General features: G+C 39.8%; 1 protein-coding gene across 3 annotated transcripts in view; it reads left to right on the forward strand.

The window, feature by feature from the left end:
- Fam107b (family with sequence similarity 107 member B) overlaps window positions 1-24,327 on the forward strand; it is a 198,674-nt gene that overhangs the window by 168,683 nt on the left and 5,664 nt on the right. For all 3 annotated transcript variants that reach the window (XM_027928473.2, XM_071599954.1, XM_027928474.2), the window contains one exon: window positions 12,355-12,538. In XM_027928473.2, coding sequence (XP_027784274.2) covers window positions 12,355-12,538 — 184 coding nt within the window. The remainder of the gene's footprint in view (window positions 1-12,354; window positions 12,539-24,327) is intronic.

Consider the following 24,327-nt stretch of genomic DNA (forward strand, 5'->3'; position numbering starts at 1 on the left):
CACTAGTCATTTATCACATGTTGTGTGATAAGGATAACTTATCAGTCTAAGGCAATTTTAAAGCCAATGAGTTTAATGTAATCAATTATTAATGAAACCCATTAATTGGACAGCACTTCAGTTGCTTAGAGGTTTGTGCAATTTAATGTGCTGCATATTAATGAACTACTGATTATTTCATGGGAATATTTATGCAAGCTAGTGTTCTAATATTTATTTCCCACCACACAACAATCTGAAAAAAAGAAAACAATCTGTTATCTTTGTGTGGCAGAAGATTCTTTGACCATGCATAACAATTAATGTTATAGACTTGTAGTGAGGATTTTATTGACCTGTATTACTCAAGAGGGAGTATAAGCTGTTGGTGAGCAAAAGGGGCATTGATTCCCTGTATAGATGCATTGCAAAAAGTATTGTCTCTAACTTGTTGTGAGCACCTGAAGGATCAAGTGAGGGCAGGAACTTTGTTCAAACTTTGGTTGTCTTGTTCTGTTGCAACCTCTTCTTGAATCTGAGGTCCATACTTCTAGACTTGACCTGAGCATTAACTGGTCAAATTCAGTTGAGGAAAACATGATATATGTTTCTGAGGATAAGAAATAAGGAAGAGTCAGGCCATCCCTTTGTGGGCTTAATGTGAGGGATGAGAAAAGTTTATATTTGATTCTAATAGAAGCAGGCTTCAGTGTCCTAAGAGAGGTGTTAGCAACATCTGTAGGTATATAAAGAAGTGATGCTCAAGAGGAATCAGTGAAGACTTCATGGTGGGAGTTACTGTATTCGGATGCACTGAGCTTCAGCCTGTGCCCCATTTATTCCATTCATTTTTACAAATTGCCCACAGCAGCACCTGGCTGGAGAATTCAGTAGGGAGTAAGACCAGAGGTGTTTCAGGCCCTGCCCCGCCCAGGACTCAGCTAAAGCCATGAGAAATCAACAGCTCAAGTATCTATTAGGTCTTCATCTCCTAGATGTCTTGTGCATGAGACTGTGCTAGAGCCATTGGGCACATGATGGAAGTCAATCAGAGGCCATTTCCTTGCTGCAGAGACTCACATCTGTGTCCTTGCAAGGAGATAACACAGATCCACCTGGAATAACAGCTCACAGGGAAGGGGGAGGGTAAGGATTCAATCCATGGCGTGGGTACAGGGGAATATCAAGTAAGATTTCATGCAGTAGTTCAAGTGAGGGAGATAACCCCACAAGGGGCATGGTTTGTGGAAAAGCAAGCTTTGCACAGGGCTTTCAAAGTGCCTGTGTTTTCATTGACCAGGAGGAGGGAATTCCACCCAGGGGGAAATGTGGAAGAGAGGTGGAGATAGGGATGTGCATGGGTTTTGTGGGCACTGGTTTATTAGAGTAGGGGTTTGTGCTGGAGAGCAGGAGCCACAAGTTTAAAAAGGTTTTTGAGGACCCAATGTAGAGAAACATAAAAGGGAGGCCATGCAGTTGAACATTATATCCCCCACTGACAGTGCTGTGTGGCTTGGAGGCTCCTGATCTGATTAAATTAGGCAGTGCATTGGATTTGACTTGAGGGTGCAGCTGGGTTTGAAGGAAGGGCCACCAGGAGGATGGAGCTCAGTTAGGATCTGATTATGTGATACTGAGAATTGAAGGGCATGGGGACGGAAACCCAAGACTCTATCAGTGGCAAGAGAATGATTTTCAAATACTTTTATGAGAAAGAATTGATGATTGATTCTACATCAAGGGTGAGTGATAGGACATTGTCAGAGATAACTTAGGTTTGAAATCTGGGTGCTGATGCTTTTGAGAAAATAAAGAAGTTAGAAGAGCACAGCAAGGGATTATTTCTGACAATGGGAAGATGGTGTAAGTGTGACAGAGAAGAGCTTCAGTCTCAGTTTGCCTGAGGTGATCACCACTGCAGTGTCAGCTCAGTTGGAGGGTTCCTGTCCTTTTTTGAAGCTGGCCCTCAATAAATGGTGAGCAAGGTGGAGCTCAACTCTTCACATGTTGATCGAGGTGAATGCTCCAGTATGCAGTTTGAAATTTTAGACCCAGAGCTTGGGAATGTGGGAATGATCTTCATATCTACTTTAGAAATGGGCCATGAAATGGAAGGCGGGTAGAGTGCAGAGTCTCCAGAAGCAAGCCAGAGGGAAGGGTACAGGGCTGCAGACCTATTCCTGGACAACTGAGGCTCTGGGAAGGAAGTGGAAGCTTGGGCATAAAGTTGGGATGGACCCCAGAGAAGATGTACAATTGGGCTTGCTTTCAAATCTAGAAGGAGATGGACAACAGCTTCAAGTCTACAATGTGGCTGAAGTGAATGCCACCCATGAAGAGGCTGGGAGCTGCAGAGTCCTGAGGAAGTCCTCTGGGACACAGTTGGTTTGGGGAGTGGGGCCATGTTCTGCAGGCAGTAAATGTTTGAAGAATGGCATTATTATTTGTTAGTGATGGAGTGGTAGCTTTGTTTTCATCTCTGGCTGCTTCATGGGTCACAGCTCTTGTGGATAGACCTGAGGGCCAGAAGCAGAAATTTTATCTGAAAGAACATTTGACTAGCCAAGGGCTATAATCAGCCCCTAGCAGGTGGCTGGTAAAGAAACCAAGGCCTTCTCAGGATGACATTTCTCTAGTTTAGTCTCTAGGCCTAGCCATTTTCCTGGAATAAACACAGATGCATTTGTGTGGTTGATTTTAAGCCACCCTGCTTTTGTAATATAGATGCACCAAAGGAGCTAGACATACAGTACCACCTACATAGGCTTCAGAATCAGCTCATAAAGGACTGTGACTTGCTGCCTGTGGACAGCTGTGCTGTGTGTCACAAGGGCTGCATGCATGCCCATTGTCTGGTCACCTATCTCTGTTCTTGTACAGATGCACTGCTGTTGGACAAGGCTAAGGAGCAGTTCTCTTCCTGGGCACTTTGCCCAGAATTAGGGTGTTAGTGCATTCTACCAGGGAATTCTAGAATCCATCCTGAAACAGAGAGAATATGTATGGTTCATGTGTTCATGTCTTATATCCTCAGATGTGTTTGGGTAATCAGTCATCAAGGATCAGTCTTTTGCCAGGGCGGGGGATATTACAGTTGGTCAAGGGCCCTGAAGGATTTTGTTCACCTCTTAAACACCTTTTCACTTTCTCTCCTGACCCAACAGTTTAAGCATCCCCAGCTTTCATTTATTGACCCTCAGCATCACTTCCTTCTAGTCAGGCCATGAGGAGTACTTGAGAGTGGGTGATGAGGAGGAGGTGTAGTGCTCAGCTTGGACATGGTGCTCTCTAAGATCAGTGGGATCTTGGGTGCTTGACTTTGGCATACATGCTCTCTGATCCTCCTGCCATCATTTTACTTTCTTCATAGTCATTGTACATGTATGAGCAGTTTCTGGTTACATGTAAGTATAAATGCATGAATAGTATAGAAAATTGGTTTTAAAGATGCTAGTATAGTAAACTTAATGTTTAACATCTGCCGCAGTCTGGCTGGGCACAATTCAGGAGCCACTTGTCAAAAGAAACGAACTTTATTTTTAGAACCACACACGCCAAACAAAACCGCTCCTCAGGAAAAACCCTCAGAGCCCAACTGCCACCACCGGCTTCCCACAAGCCTCTCTCACAACCACAAGCCTCTCCCTCTCCCACAATCCTCCTGCTCTTGAGGCCGATTGGCTGGGTCGCGTGGGCGGAGCCAAAAAAGTCCCCCAATGAGCAGCTCCGTGGTCTGAAAGGGCAGGGAAACAGCCCAATGAGCATCACCGCAGAGGAGCCAATCAGCTAGATGTTGCTGGGGCGCTGTGAGCCAATCATCAGCTGGCAGTCTGAAAGTTTGCTGGGGCCCCTTCGGCTGTGGCTCTCAACAAACATCAAGAGCATGGGGTATAGAAGTATCAACTGGTATAGTGCACTTCAGGACATTTTGTTATCTGTCTGCAGCCCATTGTGTATCACTTCCCATGGGGTTACATTGAACATTATGCAAAACATGCTGATCTACAGAGATTTCCCCTGTTGCCTTTTTTTTTTTTTTAATGGAGTTTTTATCAGTGGGTGGCTTAGTTCAGATTCTCAAGGGACTTCAGAGTTAAATAATGTTTATTGGGTTTACTTGATGTTTGAATAATTTAACTAAGAGTTGTTATGATTTTATAGATCCTTCATTCGTGTAATTGCTTTGTGCTCAGGACAGTTATTCCCAGTGGATACCAAGACACTAAGAGAAGTGACTGTTTATCATCATAGATAAGAAGACTGAAGCCCAGACATTGGGAGTGTCTCAGGATTCTCCAGGCACTGGCAGGCTCAGGATGCCCACTGTAGTCTGCTTTGGCCTTGCCCTATCAGGGATTTTCTTTTCCTTCCTCCACTTTATACCTCCCTGTCCCTTCTCTGTCATCCTTCTAGGTCCAGATTGGAAAAATGAACAGAGGCCAGGACTAGCTTCATCCACATAACTTCTTTGTCTAAAGTAGTAGACTTGCATGTATGGTCATCCATTTGGTTAGCACATTACTTAATGGAGAGTTATATTAGTGAATTCATTTGTTGGGATTATTTAACTGCCCAGTTTGTTAAGCATTTACCATATGGGCAGGTACCATGAATGGTAGATGTTTTCCAGAAATACTTTCAGTGTTTAAAACAACTCTGCCACTGTAGGTATGTTGGTTCAGGTTTCCAGTTGTGGAAATAAGGTTCAGGTTAAGTAATTGGTATAAAATGACATAAATGACCTAAGCAGGATTCTACCTGGGATGACTGGTTCTCAAACCTGGGGCACTTTTCCATTATACCACATAACTTCTTATGGAGGACAGTTTAAGATGGATGAAATCACTAATTTGTAATAATGCAGCAGGAACCAAGTAATTCTAGGTGGTAATTTAAAAAATATTTTTAGTTGTTGATGGATCTTTATTCGTTTACTTATATGTAGTGCTGAGAATTGAACCCAGTGCCTCACATGTGTAAGGCAAGAACTCTACCACTGAGCCACAACCCCAGCCCTCTAGGTGGTAATTTTAATAGATATTTTATATAGCTTCTATAGAGAAGGACATGCACCAAAAAAGTACCCGTAGACGAATTTTCAGAATGAACGCCCCTGAGTAACCAGAATCCATGTCAGGAAACAGAACACCATACCCTAAGAGCCCCCCCCCACCCCGCTCTTGAAAAGCCTTCTCCTCATTATTCACTCTCAAGGAAAACATTATCCTGATATCCAGCGCTCAAGGGTGTTTTTGCCTATATTTGAACATTGCATACATAGGATTACCTAACAAATGCTCCTTTGGGCCCTCTTAAATTCAGCATTGTATTTTTGAAATTCAGCTATGCCCTTGCTTGTATTTTTCACCCATTTATTCTTAACTGCTGTATAGTATTCTATTGTGTCATCACAATACAACATATTCATCCATCATACTGTTCACGGACATTTGGATTGCTTCTAGCTTTTGTCTATTTTGAACGGAACTGCTGTGGACATTCTTATAAGAACAAATATTTTGTACTGCTATAAACATTGATGTGGCTGTGTCCCTATAGCTAAATGTGGAACCAACCTAGATGCCCCTCAGTAGATGAATGGATTTAAAAAATGTGGCATATATACACAATGGAATATTACTCAGCAATAAAAGAGAATAAAATCATGGCATTTGCAGGTAAATGGATGGTGTTGGAGAAAATAATGCTAAGTAAAGTTAGCCAATCCCCCCAAAACAAATGCTGAATATTTCCTCTGATATAAGGTGACTGACCCATAATGGGATAGGAGGCGGAACATGGGAGGAATAGATGAACTCTATAGGGCAGAGGGGTGGGAGGTGAAGGGAGGAGGCAGGAGATTAGCAATGATGGTGGAATGTGATGGACATGGTTATCTAAAGTACATGTTATGAAGACATGAATTGGTGTGAACATACTTTATATACAAACAGATATGAAAAATTGTGCTCTGTATGTGTAATAAGAATTAATGCATTCCGCTGTCATGTATTTAAAAAATAAAATCAATTAAGTATTTAAAAAAAAGAACAAATATTTTAAAGAAAATGCCTTTCTAGCCTCCTGTCCTCATTTCATGTTACCTTTTACGAAATGTTTTCAGTTTGGGATTGTAATGCTGTGATATTAGAAAGCTTCTGAAATCATGTCGAGAGGCAGAGGATTCTTCCATCTATTTTTCCAGTCCAGAAGCATGGAATGCCTGAGAGCTTCTCGTTGGAATCAGACAAACTTGGGTTTGAATCCTGGTTTTGTCCTTCCATGTCTGTAATCTTTGGCAGGAGTAACGAAGTTATTGTTATTAATCACTGTTCATTACCAGTGACAGCACTAAAACCACTAACATTTATTGAAGGTGCACTGTGTGCAAGGCAATGAATTTGTAAGCATTTCTCATTTACTCTTTCTAAAAATCTGTAAGATTATCTGTCATTCCTTTTTGAACTAGAAGACGCTTACCCAAGATCACCCTTCACAGTAAGTGTGGAGTTAGCCTGTAGAACCAGTCAGCCTAATGTGGAGCCCTGTCTCAACTGTCCACCTCAATTGGAGAAAATAGGGAAGAAGAACCCCTATTCAAGGGCCCAGGAGTCTTGAATGGTGGGGAGGAGCTTATGTACACATATAAGAGACACTCAGAATGGGCTCCTTTCATCTCATGTCTATACTTTTGGTGTGTGTTTTTACTAATAGCACTGAGTGTCCTATGAGGCATCGTGGCTCCTCCTCATGCTGTACTTATGACAGCATAGTTGGCATTCTAACTCGGGACACTCAGGGCTTTGCGGCACCATCTCATCCCAACCAGCTTATCTTGGTTATTGGTGTGTATTCTGACTTCCAAGATATTTCTTGTCCCTCATCTCTTCCTCCTTTCCCATCTTCTAAATATAAAACATGTGCCTTATTTAAAAAAAATGCATTTTGGGGGAATGAAAAAACTGATGAGAAAATGAATTTGATATTTTCCCAAGAGGATCACTGTTTGACATTTGTACAGCAGCATATGGGAGCAAATTCGTTGAGAATTCTCTCTTGTTTATAATGACTGACTTGGGACTGCAGGGTCTCTCCTATAGCAATAATGGAGCTTGGCAAAGTACAAAAAATATTTCTTCCCTTACATGGATTGCTGATGGCACATCTTTTCTAAGCTTTGGGGGTTGTGGCCCCAGAGGCCCTCTTAGCATTTGTCTGATGCCTTTGGGTGCCACATGATGTCACAGTGTACTGGTCCAAGGCTGAATTTTTAGGTTTGCCTCAAGGCCAGGCAGGTCAGGAATTTGTCAGCTGAAGCTAACTGCCGCTTGGGAGAAATTCCTGACTTTAATTCATTCTCCTGCCTGTCTGGAAACTCTGGGTACTGAGGGAGATTGCTTTGGATCCAAGAGTGCCTGCCCTTTTTCAGGCTGATGCAGGACTGGAATTTACCAGCCTCTAATCCTAAGTATCTTGGGTTTCTCGAGGTCTTGCCAGAGAATGCCAGAATCTCCTAGAAACAGCCTGGGAAATAGATTCTCTGCAAGAAATCCTTGGAATACTTTTAATTTTTCATGAATTGTAGCAGTTCAAAAATGTTTAGGGCTGGGCTGTAGCTCAGTGGCAGAGTGCTTGCCTAGCATGTGAGGTACTGAGTTAAATCCTCAGCACCACATAAAAAAAAATAAATAAAATAAAGGCATGCTGTCCATCTACAACTATAAAATATTTTTTTTAAAAAAAATGTGTTTAGACTGGTTATGGTATACCTGTAAACTGTGGGCATTGCTATAGGATAAATGGCTTTTAAACGGAATTCAAATATGAATGCTTCCAGGGAGAATTAGATTTTTAATATTTAAGTAAACATGAAAATTACCATAATCTCTGTTCTGATTTTTAAATCTCATTGGATTAGCTTTCAAATTTTATCTCTTTGACTTAGAAATATGCAAGGATAGAGCCAAAGTAATATGATGGGAAAATTGCTGCAGTGTGTGTTTATGAGCCCAGTTGTGAAAGTGTTCAGCAGATGGCTGTTTACCTGGGAAGCAACCAAAATGAAATACTTGGGGTAGGCTAGAGCTGGGTCCAGAATGAACTTTGAAAGGGAAGGGGGGGAAAAAGTAAAGACTCAAAATCCATCTGTTAGGATGGGATATCTTGGTCCTTGGGGCTAGCCAAGTTTAGTAATGACTTTCATTTGCAGAACTTAAAAGCAGAATTCTCATCGGGTGGCATTTTTAGGCATGCTGTTAGTATTTGCTAAAATGCAATTCTGTTATTATTCAACTGCCTAAAATCTTTCAGGGAGTTCCATTCACCTCACCACAGCATAAAAGGCCTTTTTTTCTTGTTACACTCCAACACCCTCACTGGAGCCATTAGAACCATTAGCCATGGAATGGAGCACCTTGATAGAGTGATAAACCTTTTTGTGCTTTTCAGCAGCTTCTTAGGGTTGTAGCATGAATGCACCTGGGAACCATTGAGTTTACCAGCCAGAAAGTCTATGGGTATTTCAACTGAACTTGTGTTTTTGAAGAATCCAAGGCCTAGAGAGAAATAGTTTTGTATTCAAGGTTACTGAGACCTCTTAATAAAACATTTGATGGTGTTGGTGGCATAGCTTGGCTAGTAATAGCTTCTACTTACTGATTGCTCACCTATTTGTCAGGAATTATATAGAGAGAGTACCTACATATATGTTTCAATCAATTCTTGCAATGATATTCATTGTAAAATGGGGAATTGAAGTTCAAAGAAGGTAAGCTGTGTCTAAGATTTCAAATCAGTTTTATTTCTCCTTCATTGAGCAGATCCTAGTTTTCTTTCATTGACTTGATATTTTTTGAAAAGTTACTTTACAGATCAGTGACTTAGCCAGTAGAGAATGACAAGAAAGTCTTTGTGCTTATTTCTAGGAGATGTTTCATGTAGTAATACCACCTTGCAAAGTGCTTTCACTTCCAGACTTTCTCTGTCAATCTTTCCTCTCAGGCTTCTGGATTATTTGATGCTCTGTGCAGAACCCTCTGCCTGGCCTTTCAGCGCTGTACTTAGTTAATATCCAGGCAGCTCAGGGGCTCCCTCTACTGGTAGTTAACCCATGACTTTGTTATTTTATTGAAGTAACACCCTGAGCAAATACAATAATTTAAAAAAAAAGAAGAAGAAGAAGAAGAAGAAGAAAGGTGTAACCAGAGTGGTCTTTGTGGTGAAAGGGATGGTAAGATTTATGTTCCAATCCTGAATCACAAGATGGTAATCAATGAGTACTAGGAAAAGAGAACGAAGAAAATTCCATTGTTGTTAGAGGCTGGATAGTTTAATTACTGGAAGAGCTGACATTTATCTGGATTTGAAAAGACAGAGAGATTTGGCTTTATGGAGATCCAGGAATGGAGCAGAAAGAGGGTGATCATGCGTGCTCGAGGGAACAGAGCTCACAGAGGCATGCTGGGAGAGTGAGGGAAAAGGACTCAGAGGAAACTAAATCTAAAAAGTGAAGTCAAAGAAACATCAGTCTGTTCATCACCCACACTGCAGCCATCCTGGGCTGAACCTCTTCTGGAGGGTTGTGCTAGCAGCACCCTGATTCTTTCCCTGCCTTCCCTCAGTCTATTCCAAACCCAACCACTGTAGCAGTGACCTTCAGAGGCAGTCTTCTGTTGATTTGGTGTCATGGAGATTATCTCTGGGTTAGAGCTGAAAAATAAGTCCTTTTATGGAACCTTGTAGCCACAATTGTCTACTGATTAACTAGAATGAAATTGCCCTTGACTCTTTAGACCACTGACTGCGTAGAGGTGTGCGTGGTGCAGTTGAGGTTTAAGGCAAGGAGCACGGTGACTGTGGACTGCATATTGGTCAGGCTGGCTGTGATGGGTTCCCTGACTCACCATGAACAAGGTTTGTAATTCTCTACTTGGTTAAGTTTGCAGGCATTCTCGGGTAGTCTCTAAGGAATGTTTGGGGTAACTTGTCACATATTCCTTATCCTTCAGTAATTTTGAGTCTTTGATATACAGTGATATAAATATTTAAACAAAAGATGTAGCTACAGTTCTTCTTTAATTGACTTCCTCTTTGGATTCTTATTTGCTTTATTTTCAAGTTGTTGGTATAAAAATATAAAACATTACAGTTTGGAGGAGAGACAGGTTTTAAGATGAGAGGACATTGATTTGTTTTAGCTTTATGCTGCTGGCAATATAAGTGGGCACAGGATTTAAATTTTATTTCCTCATTTTATTGTTTGTTAAGTAAATGTTCTAGGTCTTTTATTTGTAAGGTCATTGCCAGAATCAAATGTGGTTTTGTACCTGCATGTGCTGTATCCAAAGCTCTCTGTGATTGCTGGCTGCCACTTTGTATAGTTTCTAGTCAGATGTGTTAAGAGTCCAGTAGTGTCTGGGGACACTTCAGGGATTTGTGGAGACTTTGTTGGTGTCTTCGAAACTCAGGCCCTGCTTTGATTTTTTAGCAGCTGCTGCTGCCTGTGCTTTTTTATTTTAGTTGCAAACATGTCTTTGCTCTCTTCTAGTGTCTCCCACCCTCACATGTGCTGGAGGCCAAGGATGTACAACCTGTCTCCCCTTGTTCACCCTGCCCCCATCTTTTTTCTGTCACACCCTTCTTAGCTGTGTGCTTGTGGGCCACCTCAATGGCACCGACTTGCATTTAGGAGCTCATCTGTGGAGGAGCTCTGTTTTAGTACAGATTTCATTTAGTTTAACATTTATTCAGTGCCTTGTATCAGGCATTTGGTTGGCCTGGGTATCTAAAATTCTGGGGAAGAAATTCTTCTTGCCCTGGCAGAGAAGGACAGAAACCTGTGGTTAACCTGTGTCAGAATGCATTTTGTGACAGAAGTACACATGTGCTGCTGTTGGTACTAGTGGGGAAGGTGGCAGTGTTGGGTGTGAGCTGTTTGGATATGCCTCCTCCTCCCACGCCTTCCTCTATTCTCTAATCATTCTTTATCTAGGGGAGTGGAACTAGCCAGGCAGTAAGTAATTGTGTACCATGGACTTTGTAGAGAAGGTCACCATCAGCTAGTCTGTGTAAAGAGGCCTGGTATCTGATTTTCAGTTTGGAAGTTGAAGTCACCACACCCGAACAGGAGAGCATAAATTGCATTGTAATTATCATGAAATACTGGCCAGGTTTGTTTTGCAGGCAGGGGAGCAGTTATGGGATCCATACCACAAGTTGAGTCTCGGGGTCCACAGTGACCTGATGCCAGCCTTGGCCCCTATCTGCAGCCTGTTGCTCAGCCAATCCTGTTCACCTCACCCCAGCCCCCACTAGGGTTTTTTGTGTCTCACAAAATGGGACTGGTATTCATTGGGCACCCACTATGTGTCATGCACCACCCTAGGGAGCTTCAGGGAGGGTAGGAAAGAGGGGGGCCAAATGCCCTATTCCCCAGGAACTCCTCTTACTGAGGAGGACACATATACTTGAGTCGTGGAATAGACAACTCCAGAGAGACCAAGAATGAGGACCAGAGGAGGCTGAGGCCTGAAAGGTTAAGGGACTCTGTCCAGGCACTTTAGCAAGTTGTTCCTTCTATGAAACCCCAGTGACTCCATTCCCCTCCCTGCCCCAAAAGGCTCTTCCTGCAAGGTCTCCTCCCTCCTCCCTGCTGTCTGCCTTCCTCTGGTCCAGCCCTGGGGATAGAGCAGTGAAATGAAAACAGGTTACCCTTACCCTCAGGAACTCGTGCCCTGTACATTCAGTCATAAATAAGTAAATTTGGTAGCATAGCTCACTTGGGGAAGTGCTGGGGTTGAACTGTGGCTTTAAGCAGGGCTCTCAGGAATTCAGGCCCCTCTGAGCAGGTGCCACTGGAAGACAGAGCTGAAAGGATCTGGGCTGGATGAAGCCCACATGGCTCAAGTGAAGAGAGGAGGAGACGTGACCAAGAGCATCTCAGGTCAAATTAGACTGCTCTGGAAGTTTCTGACCTTGATGCAGAGTCAGGGCTTGTGAGTTTCCAGTGCAGATTCATTTGCTGAGACTGAAGGGACCTAGTGCCCAATGCTTGTTGCAAGATTGCTATTGTGACATGGTAGCAGGAAGCATCCTGTGTAACCACAGAACAAATATGAAAGGCAGTGACTAGAGTCAAGACACCACACTCCTCTGCCCCATAGTCTCAGGCATCACTGAAAAAAACCACTCTGTTCCTCGCTCCTGTTCTCCCCAGTTACCTTCAAAACACTTGGGATGATTTGCCGGTGATGTCCCTGATGTGGACCTGGGAGGGTAACATGTCTAGTGTGCTGGGCTGGGCACAGCCAGGTTTCTGCTTTAAGAGAGAAGTCTTGGCAGAAAAGCCTGCAAGTAAGTCTTCTTTTTCTCTTTCAGACGGCCTTCTTGAGGATACCAGCCCCAAGGATTCATATCTCATCCCAAGAAACATCATGGCTGAGCCAGACTACATGGAAGATGACAATCCAGAACTCATTAGGCCTCAGAAATTGATCAATCCTGTCAAAACATCCCGGAACCATCAAGATCTTCACAGAGAACTCCTTATGAATCAAAAAAGGTACCATAGTTTCTGGAGCATGGCTTCTTTACAGGGATTTTAAGATAATCAGATTTATCAGTGATTGTTTTTACAGAGGCTTTGAAGAGTTTTTATTTCTTGACAATACTTAAGGCTTCCCTTCTCTCATCTTCAAGCCAGGTCATCCCTCCCTGAAGTGAAGCCCCTGCTGCAGCTCAGTTTTTGTTCCTTCTAAAATGCACACACATTCTTAAATTTGGGTGCAAAGGGCTGGGGCAAAGACATAAGAGAGGGAACCAAGTAAAAGAGAAATATGTTATTTCTTAAATTTGAAATCTCTGAATTTCCCCCTTGCTTTGGGGGAAGTATTAGAATCAAATGTAAATCCTGCCTTCATCAGCAATCGGTAAGTGGAAGGGAGAAGTCTTATTAGAGTGAATAGATTAGAGTGTTTCTTCCTTATGTTTTTGTTTGTTTTTAAGTTGTATTTTAAATAATTATCAAGATTTTTATTAACTTTTTAGAAGGGAGCAGAATATATACAAATTTGTATTTTTACTTTGTTTATCTCTACAGACTGTCTTAAATTCTATTTTTATTTCCATCCCTGTTATGTCATCCTGAGAAATTTAAAAATTTTAAAATTTAAATTATATTATATTTTTAAATTTTAAATTAAAAAAAAAAAGCAGAACACAAGGGTTCGGAGCATTTTCATGGCAGTTCTTCCAAGTTCACTCCTGCCTACCAGAACTAATGACTCCTGTCCCCGGATGTCTTTCTAGATATCTTTCTCCTCCTGGATTATGGGATTGTGACTCCCTCATTTTTGTCTCCAGCATGTGCTGTGGCGCTATTAGATTAAAGTTTATTAAATTGAACACAAGCTTGATCATTTTTATTTTTAGTAAGTGCTTCCTTCTGCCTGTCTTTGCTGCACAATCAAAATGGAAAACATGAATTTAGTACTCTAATGCCTAGAGCAAAACATGACTATATACATTTCTAAATAAACCTCAGAATTTGGGAGCAGGCCTGCCTGGGAAATTTTGTCTGTAGTTTATTGGAAGATCATCAGGTTAGTGGGCTTCAAAACAGAGTAGCATTTTGTCACCTACTGGTTTTCTGATTGTCTGCCTCTAGGGCTTCCTTCCTTTATCTGTAAAATGAAGATGGAGCTTAGTTGAACTCTTAAGAAATATTGTAGCTCAAATTATTTTGTTTTATTTTCATTGCAAGTCTATAAAAAGGCTCCAAGTCAGAATAAAGGAAAAGTAAGCCTAATTTTGTAAAATAGATCTCTGGATTAGAGGCTGCAAATTACTCTGTAAAAATATACTTGGTGGGGCTGGGGTTGTGGCTCAGTGGTAGAGTGCTTGCCTAGCATGTGTGAGGCCCTGGTTCAATTCTCAGCAGCACAAAAAGGAATAAAATAAAAGCTATAAAAATATATAATTAGTAGCGTGATACACATCACTGCAGAACATATGAATTTAAGCAGTTGAGTCTTTCTAAATTTTCTAGAAAATGGACCTCCTTTCTGTCTGCCTTTGACCCATTCTTCCTTTCCCTGTTTACGTAGCTGACTCTTTAGCAGGCCCAGTGCAACTAATTTGGAAGAATGATGACTTTTGCTGAAGCACTGAGGCGTAGCGAGGACGTTTGAGATTAGAGGTCATGAATCCTGAGTGTTCACCATTTAACTTGATGTACCTTATGATCTTGACCAAGAAACCCCTCTTGATATCTTTTTTTTCATCTATAAAGTGGGGAATAATAATATATTTCTTTAAAAATTAAATAGTAACATGTATTACAATACCTATTAAAATACATGCATATAAATGGTCAGCTAGTCCCATCCATCTTCTCCCCATGTGGCATGCTGGGAAATTCCTATTTCTTTTTCCCCTTTTCTTTGAAAGATTCCAATCTGATGGAAGGTATTTAAGAAAAAAAAAAAAGCATATTTCAAAGTCAAAAAGATGAATATATCTCATCATATGTTGAAGATATAAACAGATTTTTTTAAGATAAAATCTTTGTTTAGTAGAGTCTTTTTTAGAAACATAGTCAGTTTTAGGGTGAAAACTTCTCAAGCTCAGAAGAAAACTTTCCTTTTATTTTTCTTCTATATCACGAACCCTTTGGAGACTGTGGGGTTTTTATTTCTATTTTAGTACCAAATAATAGGAAGCATCATATCAATAATTACTACCAGGCTTGATTACTGGTTTGTACTATAATGAAAACCTGTTTCCTTTTCTACAATTTATAAAGGGCCTTCCTTTATTTTATCTTACCCAGTGATCTTTCCAGTAAACCAGCATGTTACCTTGCGATTGTCCCACTTTGACATATTAGAGAGAATTGTTTCTTGTTGAGGATTCTGTCAAGATCATGCAATAGATTTTTTAGAATAAAAAAGTTTAGAAATAAGCATGGGATTTAGGACAGTTTCTAGAGATAAGTATAGTGATTATATAAACTAGAGAAAGGGTTGAGTAAATGAAAAGATGGGAGAATGAGATCAGCAAAAAACAAACTTTACCTGGAGCATTGACCTTTGCTCACATAACTACAAATTTGGCTCAAAAGCTCTGCAGCAGTTAGTTTAATTTTTTTTTTTTTTTTTTACAATTTACTTTTTGAGATTATAACAAAAACAGTTACTGCTTAGGAGAACAAGTATTCAGAGATCTTCTAGCTCTGAACCTGTGCTGCTCTATTTTATCATCTTTTTATTTTTTTATACATTCTTTTTTTTATTGGTTGTTTAAAACATTACAAAGCTCTTGACATATCATATTTCATACATTTGATTCAAGTGGGTTATGAACTCCCATTTTTACCCCGTATACAGATTGCAGAATCACATCAGTTATACATCCCCGTTTTTACATATTGCCATGCTAGTGACTGTTGTATTCTGCTATCTTTCCTGTCCTCTACTATCCCCCCTCCCCTCCCCTCCCATCTTCTCTCTCTACCCCATCTACTGTAATTCATTTCTCTCCCTTGATTTTTTTTCCCTTTCCCCCTCACATCCTCTTATATGTAATTTTGTATAACCATGAGGGTCTCCTTCCAATTCCATGCAATTTCCCTTCTCTTTCCCTTTCCCTCCCACCTCTCGTCCCTGTTTAATGTTAATCTTTTTCTCATGCTCTTCCTCCCTGCTCTGTTTTTAGTTGCTCTCCTTATATCAAAGAAGACATTTGGCATTTGTTTTTTAGGGATTGGCTAGCTTCACTTAGCATAATCTGCTCTAATGCCATCCATTTCCCTGCAAATTCTATGATTTTGTCATTTTTTAATGCAGAGTAACACTCCATTGTGTATAAATGCCACATTTTTTTTATCCATTCGTCTATTGAAGGGCATCTAGGTTGGTTCCACAGTCTTGCTATTGTGAATTGTGCTGCTATGAACATTGAAGTAGCAGTGTCCTGTAGCATGCTCTTTTTAGGTCTTTAGGGAATAGATCGAGAAGGGGAATAGCTGGGTCAAATGGTGGTTCCATTCCCAGCTTTCCAAGAAATCTCCATACTGCTTTCCAAATTGGCTGCACCAATTTGCAGTCCCACCAGGATTGTACAAGTGTACCCTTTTCCCCACATCCTCGCCAGCACTTGTTGTTGTTTGACTTCATAATGGCTGCCAATCTTACTGGAGTGAGATGGTATCTTAGGGTGGTTTTGATTTGCATTTCTCTGCTAGAGATGGTGAGCATTTTTTCATGTACTTGTTGATTGATTGTATATCCTCCTCTGAGAAGTGTCTGTTCAGGTCCTTGACACATTTGTTGATTGGGTTATTTGTTTTCTTATTGCTTAATTTTTTGAGTTCTTTGTATACTCTGGATATTAGGGCTCTATCTGAAGTGTGAGGAGTAAAGATTTGTTCCCAGGATGTAGGCTCCCTATTTACCTCTCTTATTGTTTCTCTTGCTGAGAAAAAACTTTTTAGTTTGAGTAAGTCCCATTTGTTGATTCTTGTTTTTAACTCTTGTGCTATGGGTGTCCTATTAAGGAATTTGGAGCTCGACCCCACAATATGTAGATCGGAGCCAACTTTTTCTTCTATCAGATGCAGAGTCTCTGATTTGATATCAAGCTCCTTGATCCATTTTGAGTTAACTTTTGTGCATGGTGAGAGAAAGGGATTCAGTTTCATTTTGTTGCATATGGATTTCCAGTTTTCCCAGCACCATTTTTTGAAGATGCTATCCTTCCTCCATTGCATGCTTTTAGCCCCTTTATCGAATATAAGATAGTTGTAATTTTGTGGATTGGTTTCTGTGTCCTCTATTCTGTACCATTGGTCCACCCACCTGTTTTGGTACCAGTACCATGCTGTTTTTGTTACTATTGCTCTGTAGTACAGTTTGAAATCTGGTATCGCTATACCTCCTGATTACACACTTCCTGCTTAGAATTGCTTTTGCTATTCTGGGTCTTTTATTTTTCCATATGAATTTCATGATTGCTTTATCTATTTCTACAAGAAATGCCGTTGGGATTTTGATTGGCATTGCATTGAACCTATAGAGAACTTTTGGTAATATAGCCATTTTGATGATGTTAGTTCTGCCGATCCATGAACAGGGTATATTTTTCCATCTTCTAAGATCTTCTATTTCTCTCTTTAGTGTTCTGTAGTTTTCATTGTATACATCTTTCACCTCTTTTGTTAGGTTGATTCCCAAGTATTTTATTTTTTTTGAGGATATTGTGAATGGGGTGGTTTTCCTCATTTCCAGTTCAGAAGATTTGTCGCTGATATACAGGAATGCCTTTGATTTATGCGTGTTGATTTTATATCCTGCCACTTTGCTGAATTCATGTATTAGCTCTAGTAGTTTCTTTGTAGACCCTTTTGTGTCTTCTAGGTATAGGATCATATCATTCGCAAATAGTGATAATTTAAGTTCTTCTTTTCCTATCTTAATGCCTTTAATTTCTTTTGTCTGTCTAATTGCTCTGGCCAGTATATCGAGAACTGTATTGAAAAAAAGTGGTGAGAGAGGGCATCCCTGTCTTCTTCCAGATTTTAGAGGGAATGCCTTCAGTTTTTCTCCATTTAGAATGATGCTAGCCTGAGGCTTAGCATATATAGCTTTTACAATGTTGAGGTAAGTTCCTGTTATCCCTAGTTTTTCTAGTGTTTTGAACATAAAGGAATGCTGTACTTTGTCGAATGCTTTTTCTGCGTCTATCGAGATGATCATATGGTTCTTATCTTTAAGTCTACTGATGTGGTGAATAACGTTTATTGATTTCCATATATTGAACCAGCCTTGCATCCCAGGGATGAATCCTACTTGATCATGGTGCACGATCTATTTGATATGTTTTTGTATCCGATTTGCTAGAATTTTATTGAGGATTTTTGCATCTAAATTCATTAGGGATATTGCTCTGTAGTTTTCTTTCTTTGAAGTGTCTTTATCTGGTTTGGGAATCAGGGTGATATTGGCCTCATAGAATGAATTTGGAAGTTCTCCCTCTTTTTCTAGCTCCTGAAATAGATTGTAGAGTATTGGTATTAGTTCTTCTTTAAAGTTCTTGTAAAACTCTGCTGTATATCCATCCGGTCCTGGGCTTTTCTTGGTTGGTAGTCTTTTGATGGTTTCTTCTATTTCCTCACTTGATACTGGTCTGTTTAGGTTGTTTATATCATCCTGACTCAATCTGGGTAGTTCATATGTCTTAAGGAATTTATCGATGCCTTCACTATCTTCTATTTTATTAGAGTATAGGGTTTCAAAATAATTTCTAATTATCTTCTGTATTTCTGAATTGTCTGTTGTGATGTTGCCTTTTTCATCCTGTAAGCTAGTAATTTGGGTTCTCTCTCTTCTCTTTGTTAGCGTGGCTAGTGGTTTATCAATCTTATTTATTTTTTCAAAGAACCAACTTTTAGTTTTGTCCGTTTTTTCGATTGTTTCTTTTGTTTCGATTTCATTGATTTCAGCTCTAATTTTAATTATCTCTTGCCTTCTACTGTATTTGCTGCTGATTTGTTCTTCTTTTTCTAAGGCTTCTAGGTGTAGTGTGAGGTCATTTATTTGTTGGCTTTTCCTTCTTTTAAGGAATGAACTCCATGAAATGAATTTTCCTCTTAGTACTGCTTTCATAGTGTCCCAGAGATTTCGATATGTTGTGTCTGAGTTTTCATTTACCTCTAAGAATTTTTTAATTTCCTCTTTGATGTCTTCTGTAACCCTTTTTTCATTCAGTAGCATATTGTTTAATCTCCATGTGATGTAGGAGTTTTCCTTTCTCATTTTATTATTGATTTCCAATTTCATTCCATTATGATCAGATAAAATGCATGGTAGTATCTCTATGCCTTGTAATTGCTAAGATTTGCCCTGTGACATAATATATGGTCTATTTTTGAGAAGGATCCATGTGCTTCTGAGAAGAAAGTGTATCCGCTTGATGTTGGGTGATATATTCTGTATACATCAATTAAGTCTAAATTATTAATTGTATTATTGAGCTCTATGGTTTCTTTATTCAACTTTTGTTTGGAAGATCTGTCCAGTGGTGAGAGAGGTGTGTTAAAATCTCCCATAATTATTGTGTTGTGGTCTATTTGACTCTTGAACCTGAGAAGAGTTTGTTTGATGAACGTAGCTGTACCATTGTTTGGGGCATATATATTAATGATCATCAAATCTTGTTGGTGTATGCTTCCCTTGAGCAGTATGTAGTGTCCTTGTTTATCCCTTTTGTTTAACTTTGGCTTGAAGTCTATTTTATTTGATACAAGTATGGACACCCCTGATTGCTTCCAGGGTCCGTATGAGTGATATGATTTTTCCCAACCTTTCACCTTCAGTCTGTGTATGTCTTTTCCTATCAGATGAGTCTCCTGTAGGCAGCATATTGTTGGATCTTTTTTAAAAATCCATTCTACTAGCCTATGTCTTTTGATTGGTGCATTTAAACCATTAACATTTAGGGTTACTATTGAGATATGGTTTATATTTCCAGCCATATTTGATTATGTATGTTACTTAACATGATTTGTTTTTCCTCTATGATTACTTTTTCCTTTACTGTACTATCTCCCGCTGTTGGTTTTCATTGTTATTTTCCATTTCCTCTTCCTGTAATGTTTTGCCAAGGATGTTTTGAAGAGCTGGTTTTCTAGCTGCAAATTCTTTTAACTTTTGTTTATCGTGGGAGATTTTTATTTCATCTTCAATCCTGAAGCTTAATTTCGCTGGATACATGATTCTTGGTTGGAACCCTTTTTCTTTCAGCATTTGAAATATGTTGTTCCAGGATCTTCTAGCTTTCAGAGTCTGTGTTGAAAGATCAGCTGTTATCCTGATTGGTTTACCCCTAAATGTAATCTGCTTCTTCTCTCTTGTGGCTTTTAAGATTCTCTCCTTATTCTGTATTTTGGGCATCTTCATTATTATGTGTCTTGGTGTGGATCTCTTATGATTTTGTACATTCGGTGTCCTGTAGGCTTCTAGTATTTGGATTTCTTTTTCATTCTTTAAGTCTGGGAAGTTTTCTAGTATTATTTCATTGAATAGATTGCTCATTCTCTTGGTTTGGACCTCTATACCCTCTTGTATCCCAGTAACTCTTAGGTTTGGTTTCTTTATGTTATCCCATAATTCTTGGATGTTCTGCTCATGATTTCTTAACATTCTCGCTGAGCTGTCTATGTTCTTTTCAAGTTGAAAAACTTTGTCTTCGTTGTCTGAAGTTCTATCTTTTAAGTGTTCTACTCTGCTGGTAATACTCTCATTTGAGTTTTTAATTTGGTTTATTGTTTCCTGCATTTCTAGGATTTCTGTTTGTTTTTTATATCCTCTATCTCCCTATAGAGTTGATCTTTTGCTTCTTGGATTTGTTTATGTAATTCATTGTCAAAGTGATCTTTCATTGTCTGAATTTGCTGTATAATGTCTTCCTTGAGACTCCAGATCATCTGAAGCATGTATATCCTGAACTATTTGTCTGACATTACATCAGCTGCAGATATTACCTCATCTAATGTTGAATTGACCTGTATTGTTTGTGGTCCTTTCTTTCCTTGTCTTTTCATACTGCTCATGATTCTTTCTAGCTTTGTGAAACTGTTGTGTTAATGTTTCTCCCCTTATATATTTGTATTGTTCTTGTATAGCTCCAAAATCCCTCTTTTGCAGAGAAAGACAATGTTAACAGTTCCCAATATCAACAGTACATCATCTAAGCACAAGTTTTCATTATTAATACATATATAGTTAGATTCTAAGTCTATAGATATTGGTTTTAATTATTACTTAAGAATATATTCATTAGTTTCATAAAAGGCATACCATATCTGGTGGCATATAGAAAACTTAATTTCAGACTAAGGAAGTTATACTTAGAGGGAAAGGAGTGAGGGTATGAGGTTAAACTAACTTGGCACCTTTGGAGAACTCTAACCAATAGACTGGTAATTTATCGAGGAATGTATAGACTCAACCTCCTATCTGTATTTAGATAGTTACCCTATGTATAGATAGCAAAAGTTAGGAGATTGAAAGTGGGATAGAGAGAATACGAATGAAAAAAAAGAAAAAAAATAACAAGGAAGAAAAGAGAAATAAGAGAGAAGGAAAAGGAAAGTAAGATAGAAATAAAGAAAAAAATTGGGGGAAGGTGGGGTATATGCAATTCCTCTATATTATATTACTTTGGTAATTTGGTTGTTCATGCACAGTTCTTGGTTTCACATATGTTGAAGTTGTGGAAGAGAGAGAAGAAAAGAGAGAAAGAAAGAGAAAAAAAAACTCTCAGAACACTGTTTTCCTTGCTTCTTCCAGTAGGTGGTGTTGTCTATTCCTAGCTTGAGCCTCTGTATTCAGGGTGGTGGGTATAGCCAGTGTGAAAGGAAATGAGCTTCCACCTGTATCTTCCATACTCTAGTCTCTGAGGTAGAAACCAGGTGCCTGTACAGTTGTTGTTTTGCGTTGATAGCTACAATCCCCAAAAGCTTGTGGGAAATATTTTGAGTTATTACAGCCAAGGGTGGGGGAGTTGGAAGCGGGTACCTGGATGAGCTGCAGAACCGTGCTGGTAGCCACACCCCCTTTGATGGGTTTTAAGGGTTGATGGGCTTCCTCCGGACTAGCACACGGGGTGGGGCTGGGCTTCCTTCTCCCATCTGGCTTTGTGCCCGGCTTCCTCCTCTGGTCTGGCTTGGCGCCAGGCTGCTTCCTCTTCCGGTCTGGCTTGGCTGGCGCCGGGCTGCTTCCTCCTCCGGTCTGGCTTGGCTGGCGCCTGGCTGCTTCCTCCTCCGGTCTGGCTTGGCTGGCGCCGGGCTGCTTCCTCCTCCGGTCTGGCTTGGCTGGCGCCGGGCTGCTTCCACTCCAGTATATTTTTGTTGAATTATTTAGAGAAGGTTTTGGGTTTTTTACATTCACAGTCCTGCCACCCCTGCAGTGCTGGTGGTGGTCTGGTACCGCATACTCATAACTCTTCCACCCAGTTCACCGCGCCAATGTCCATGTCTACTTGCTACCACCTCAACACGCCGCTCAGCGCCTCTGTCACTTTCCTTATCATCTTTTTAGATTTGGCTCAGTTTCCAGTAGCAGTCTTTAAATTTCCACCTGGTCACAGTCTGCTTCTAGGTCTGATAGTTATGACCCTTTGTCACGTTCTTGGGTTCCATAGACCTTTATCAGTAGTACAAAAAGGCAGTTTTCAGAAGGCATTATAAAGCATTTTATTTTTAGTTAGCTGAAATGTCAGTATTGGAAACATCTTTTAAAAAAATAAGATGACACAATGGAATATTATTCAGTGTTAAAAGAGAATAAAATCATGGCATTTGCAGGTAAATGGATGGAGTTGGAGAATATAATGCTAAGTGAAGTAAGCCAATCCCAAAAAACCAAATGCCAAATGTTTTCTCTGATATAAGGAGGCTGATTCATAACGGGGATTGAGGGGGGAGCATGGGAGGAAAAGATGAACTCTAGTTATGGCAAAGGGAAGGGAGAGGCAGAGAGGGGATGTGGGAGTAGGAAAGGCAGTGGAATGAGATGGACTTCATTACCCTAAGTACGTGTATGGAGACATAAATGGTGTGACTCTACATTGTGTACAACCAGAAACATGAAAAAATGTGCTCTATATGTGTAATATGAATTGAATTGCATTCTGCTGTCATATTATAACAAATTAGACTAATTTTTAAGAAAAGAAAAAAATAAGATGATTTCTAACAAATTAAGAGATTCAGTTTTCTATAAAGAGTAATTTTTGGACAAATAAACCAGTTAATTTGAGCATGTCCCTAATGGTTCTTTGTCTTGTACATTTCTAAGTGATTGGTTTCTAGCTCCCTAAGTTTTCAGCTGAACTTTGGAAATGCTTTACCAGACAAATAGTTTCTCAATGAATAGTTTGCTGCTGTACAGCATGGAAAAAGATAGGGGAGGTTGTAGCAATAACAGAGAAAAGTATTTATACTTGAATCCATGCAGGTGAAAATGGCTAAGCCAGAATGTAGATGAGGCAGGCCAAACCAGACAATTCCAAGATTCACAATCATGCTGAAATCCAAATGCAGCCATCCCTTTCACCAAAAAACAAAAACCTAATAGATCAGGAGCAGTTTGGCTTGGGGGTCAGGCACTTGTGCTCTCTGATAGTTTGCTCCCCAGCTTCCTACTCTGGCTGGTGATGTGTTCCTTTTGAGGAGTTGACTTCATTCATAGCATGCAAGCATGCTTGGGGTTGAGATGAAGATGCAGTGCATATGGGCTTTTCCAGTTTGCCTCTGAATATTTAGTGTGTTGTGCTGATGTGAAGAAGAGTGAGGAAGAGAACCGTATGTTTGTACAGGTGTGGAAAGTGTGGGGGCACACAGACCAAACTGTTAGTAACAGTTATCTCTGGGTGCAGGAATGGGTAGGGCTTGATAGGAGCAGGCACTACCTTATATACTTCTCAGGGACACCACTGTGTAGAATACAGTGCAGATGGTCCTCCCATGATTTGTTTAATGGGGCAAGTTTGGGGTGTGCTTTTTTTTTTTTAATGGATCTGGATAAACTGCCTGACTTTTTTTGGCAAAGATTCAAAGAGCACCTATTAAGTTCACAATTTTTAAACTAGGCTTTGCCCACTGAGATAGTCACAGCTAGCTCCATGACCAGGAAGCAGACTTGAGAATTCCTTGATCTTGGGTAGTATGAAGCCGCTAGCTCTTGACTCCCTGTCAGTCATGAAGGGATTGAAAGTACTTGTTATGTGTATGTCAGAATTGATTGAAAAGAATCAAGTGTTCTTATGCAAGGAGTAAAATTGTTATTTACAAAATTTGGAGGTGCTCATTTCTGCCCCTCCACAGTCTCTGCATTCTGATCCACTTAGAGAAGCACACAGGCAGTGCTTAATGTCTCCCATTTGGCACAGAAAGTTAAGTGACCCACTATGATAAAATATTAACTGAAGGTCTATGACTACTTCTTGAGTGTTACAAGTGCAGAATTTTTAATCACATGAGCACCACTTTCCTGAATTGTCTGTTACTAAATATTTTATCTTATTGTCACCATCATATAAAATCTTTGAGCAGAAAATGAATACTGTAGAATAATTAAACCCATTTATAAGCTGCAATGGAAAATCAGCTTAAAGTGTCATATATCAAAGTTCTTTCAGTGAGTTTTGCAGAAGAATGTAACAATAATTTAAGTGAATTTTGCTGGTGGAATACAGTGAAAGAAAAATCTTTGAAATCTAAATTATTCAGATAACTAAATTCTTAATCCTAAAATTTAATTCTCTTAATTCTGTCTATAGTGTCAAATTAAG

The sequence above is a fragment of the Marmota flaviventris genome, chromosome 12 (genome assembly GCF_047511675.1).
Source record: "Marmota flaviventris isolate mMarFla1 chromosome 12, mMarFla1.hap1, whole genome shotgun sequence".
Classification (NCBI taxonomy): Eukaryota; Metazoa; Chordata; class Mammalia; order Rodentia; family Sciuridae; genus Marmota; species Marmota flaviventris.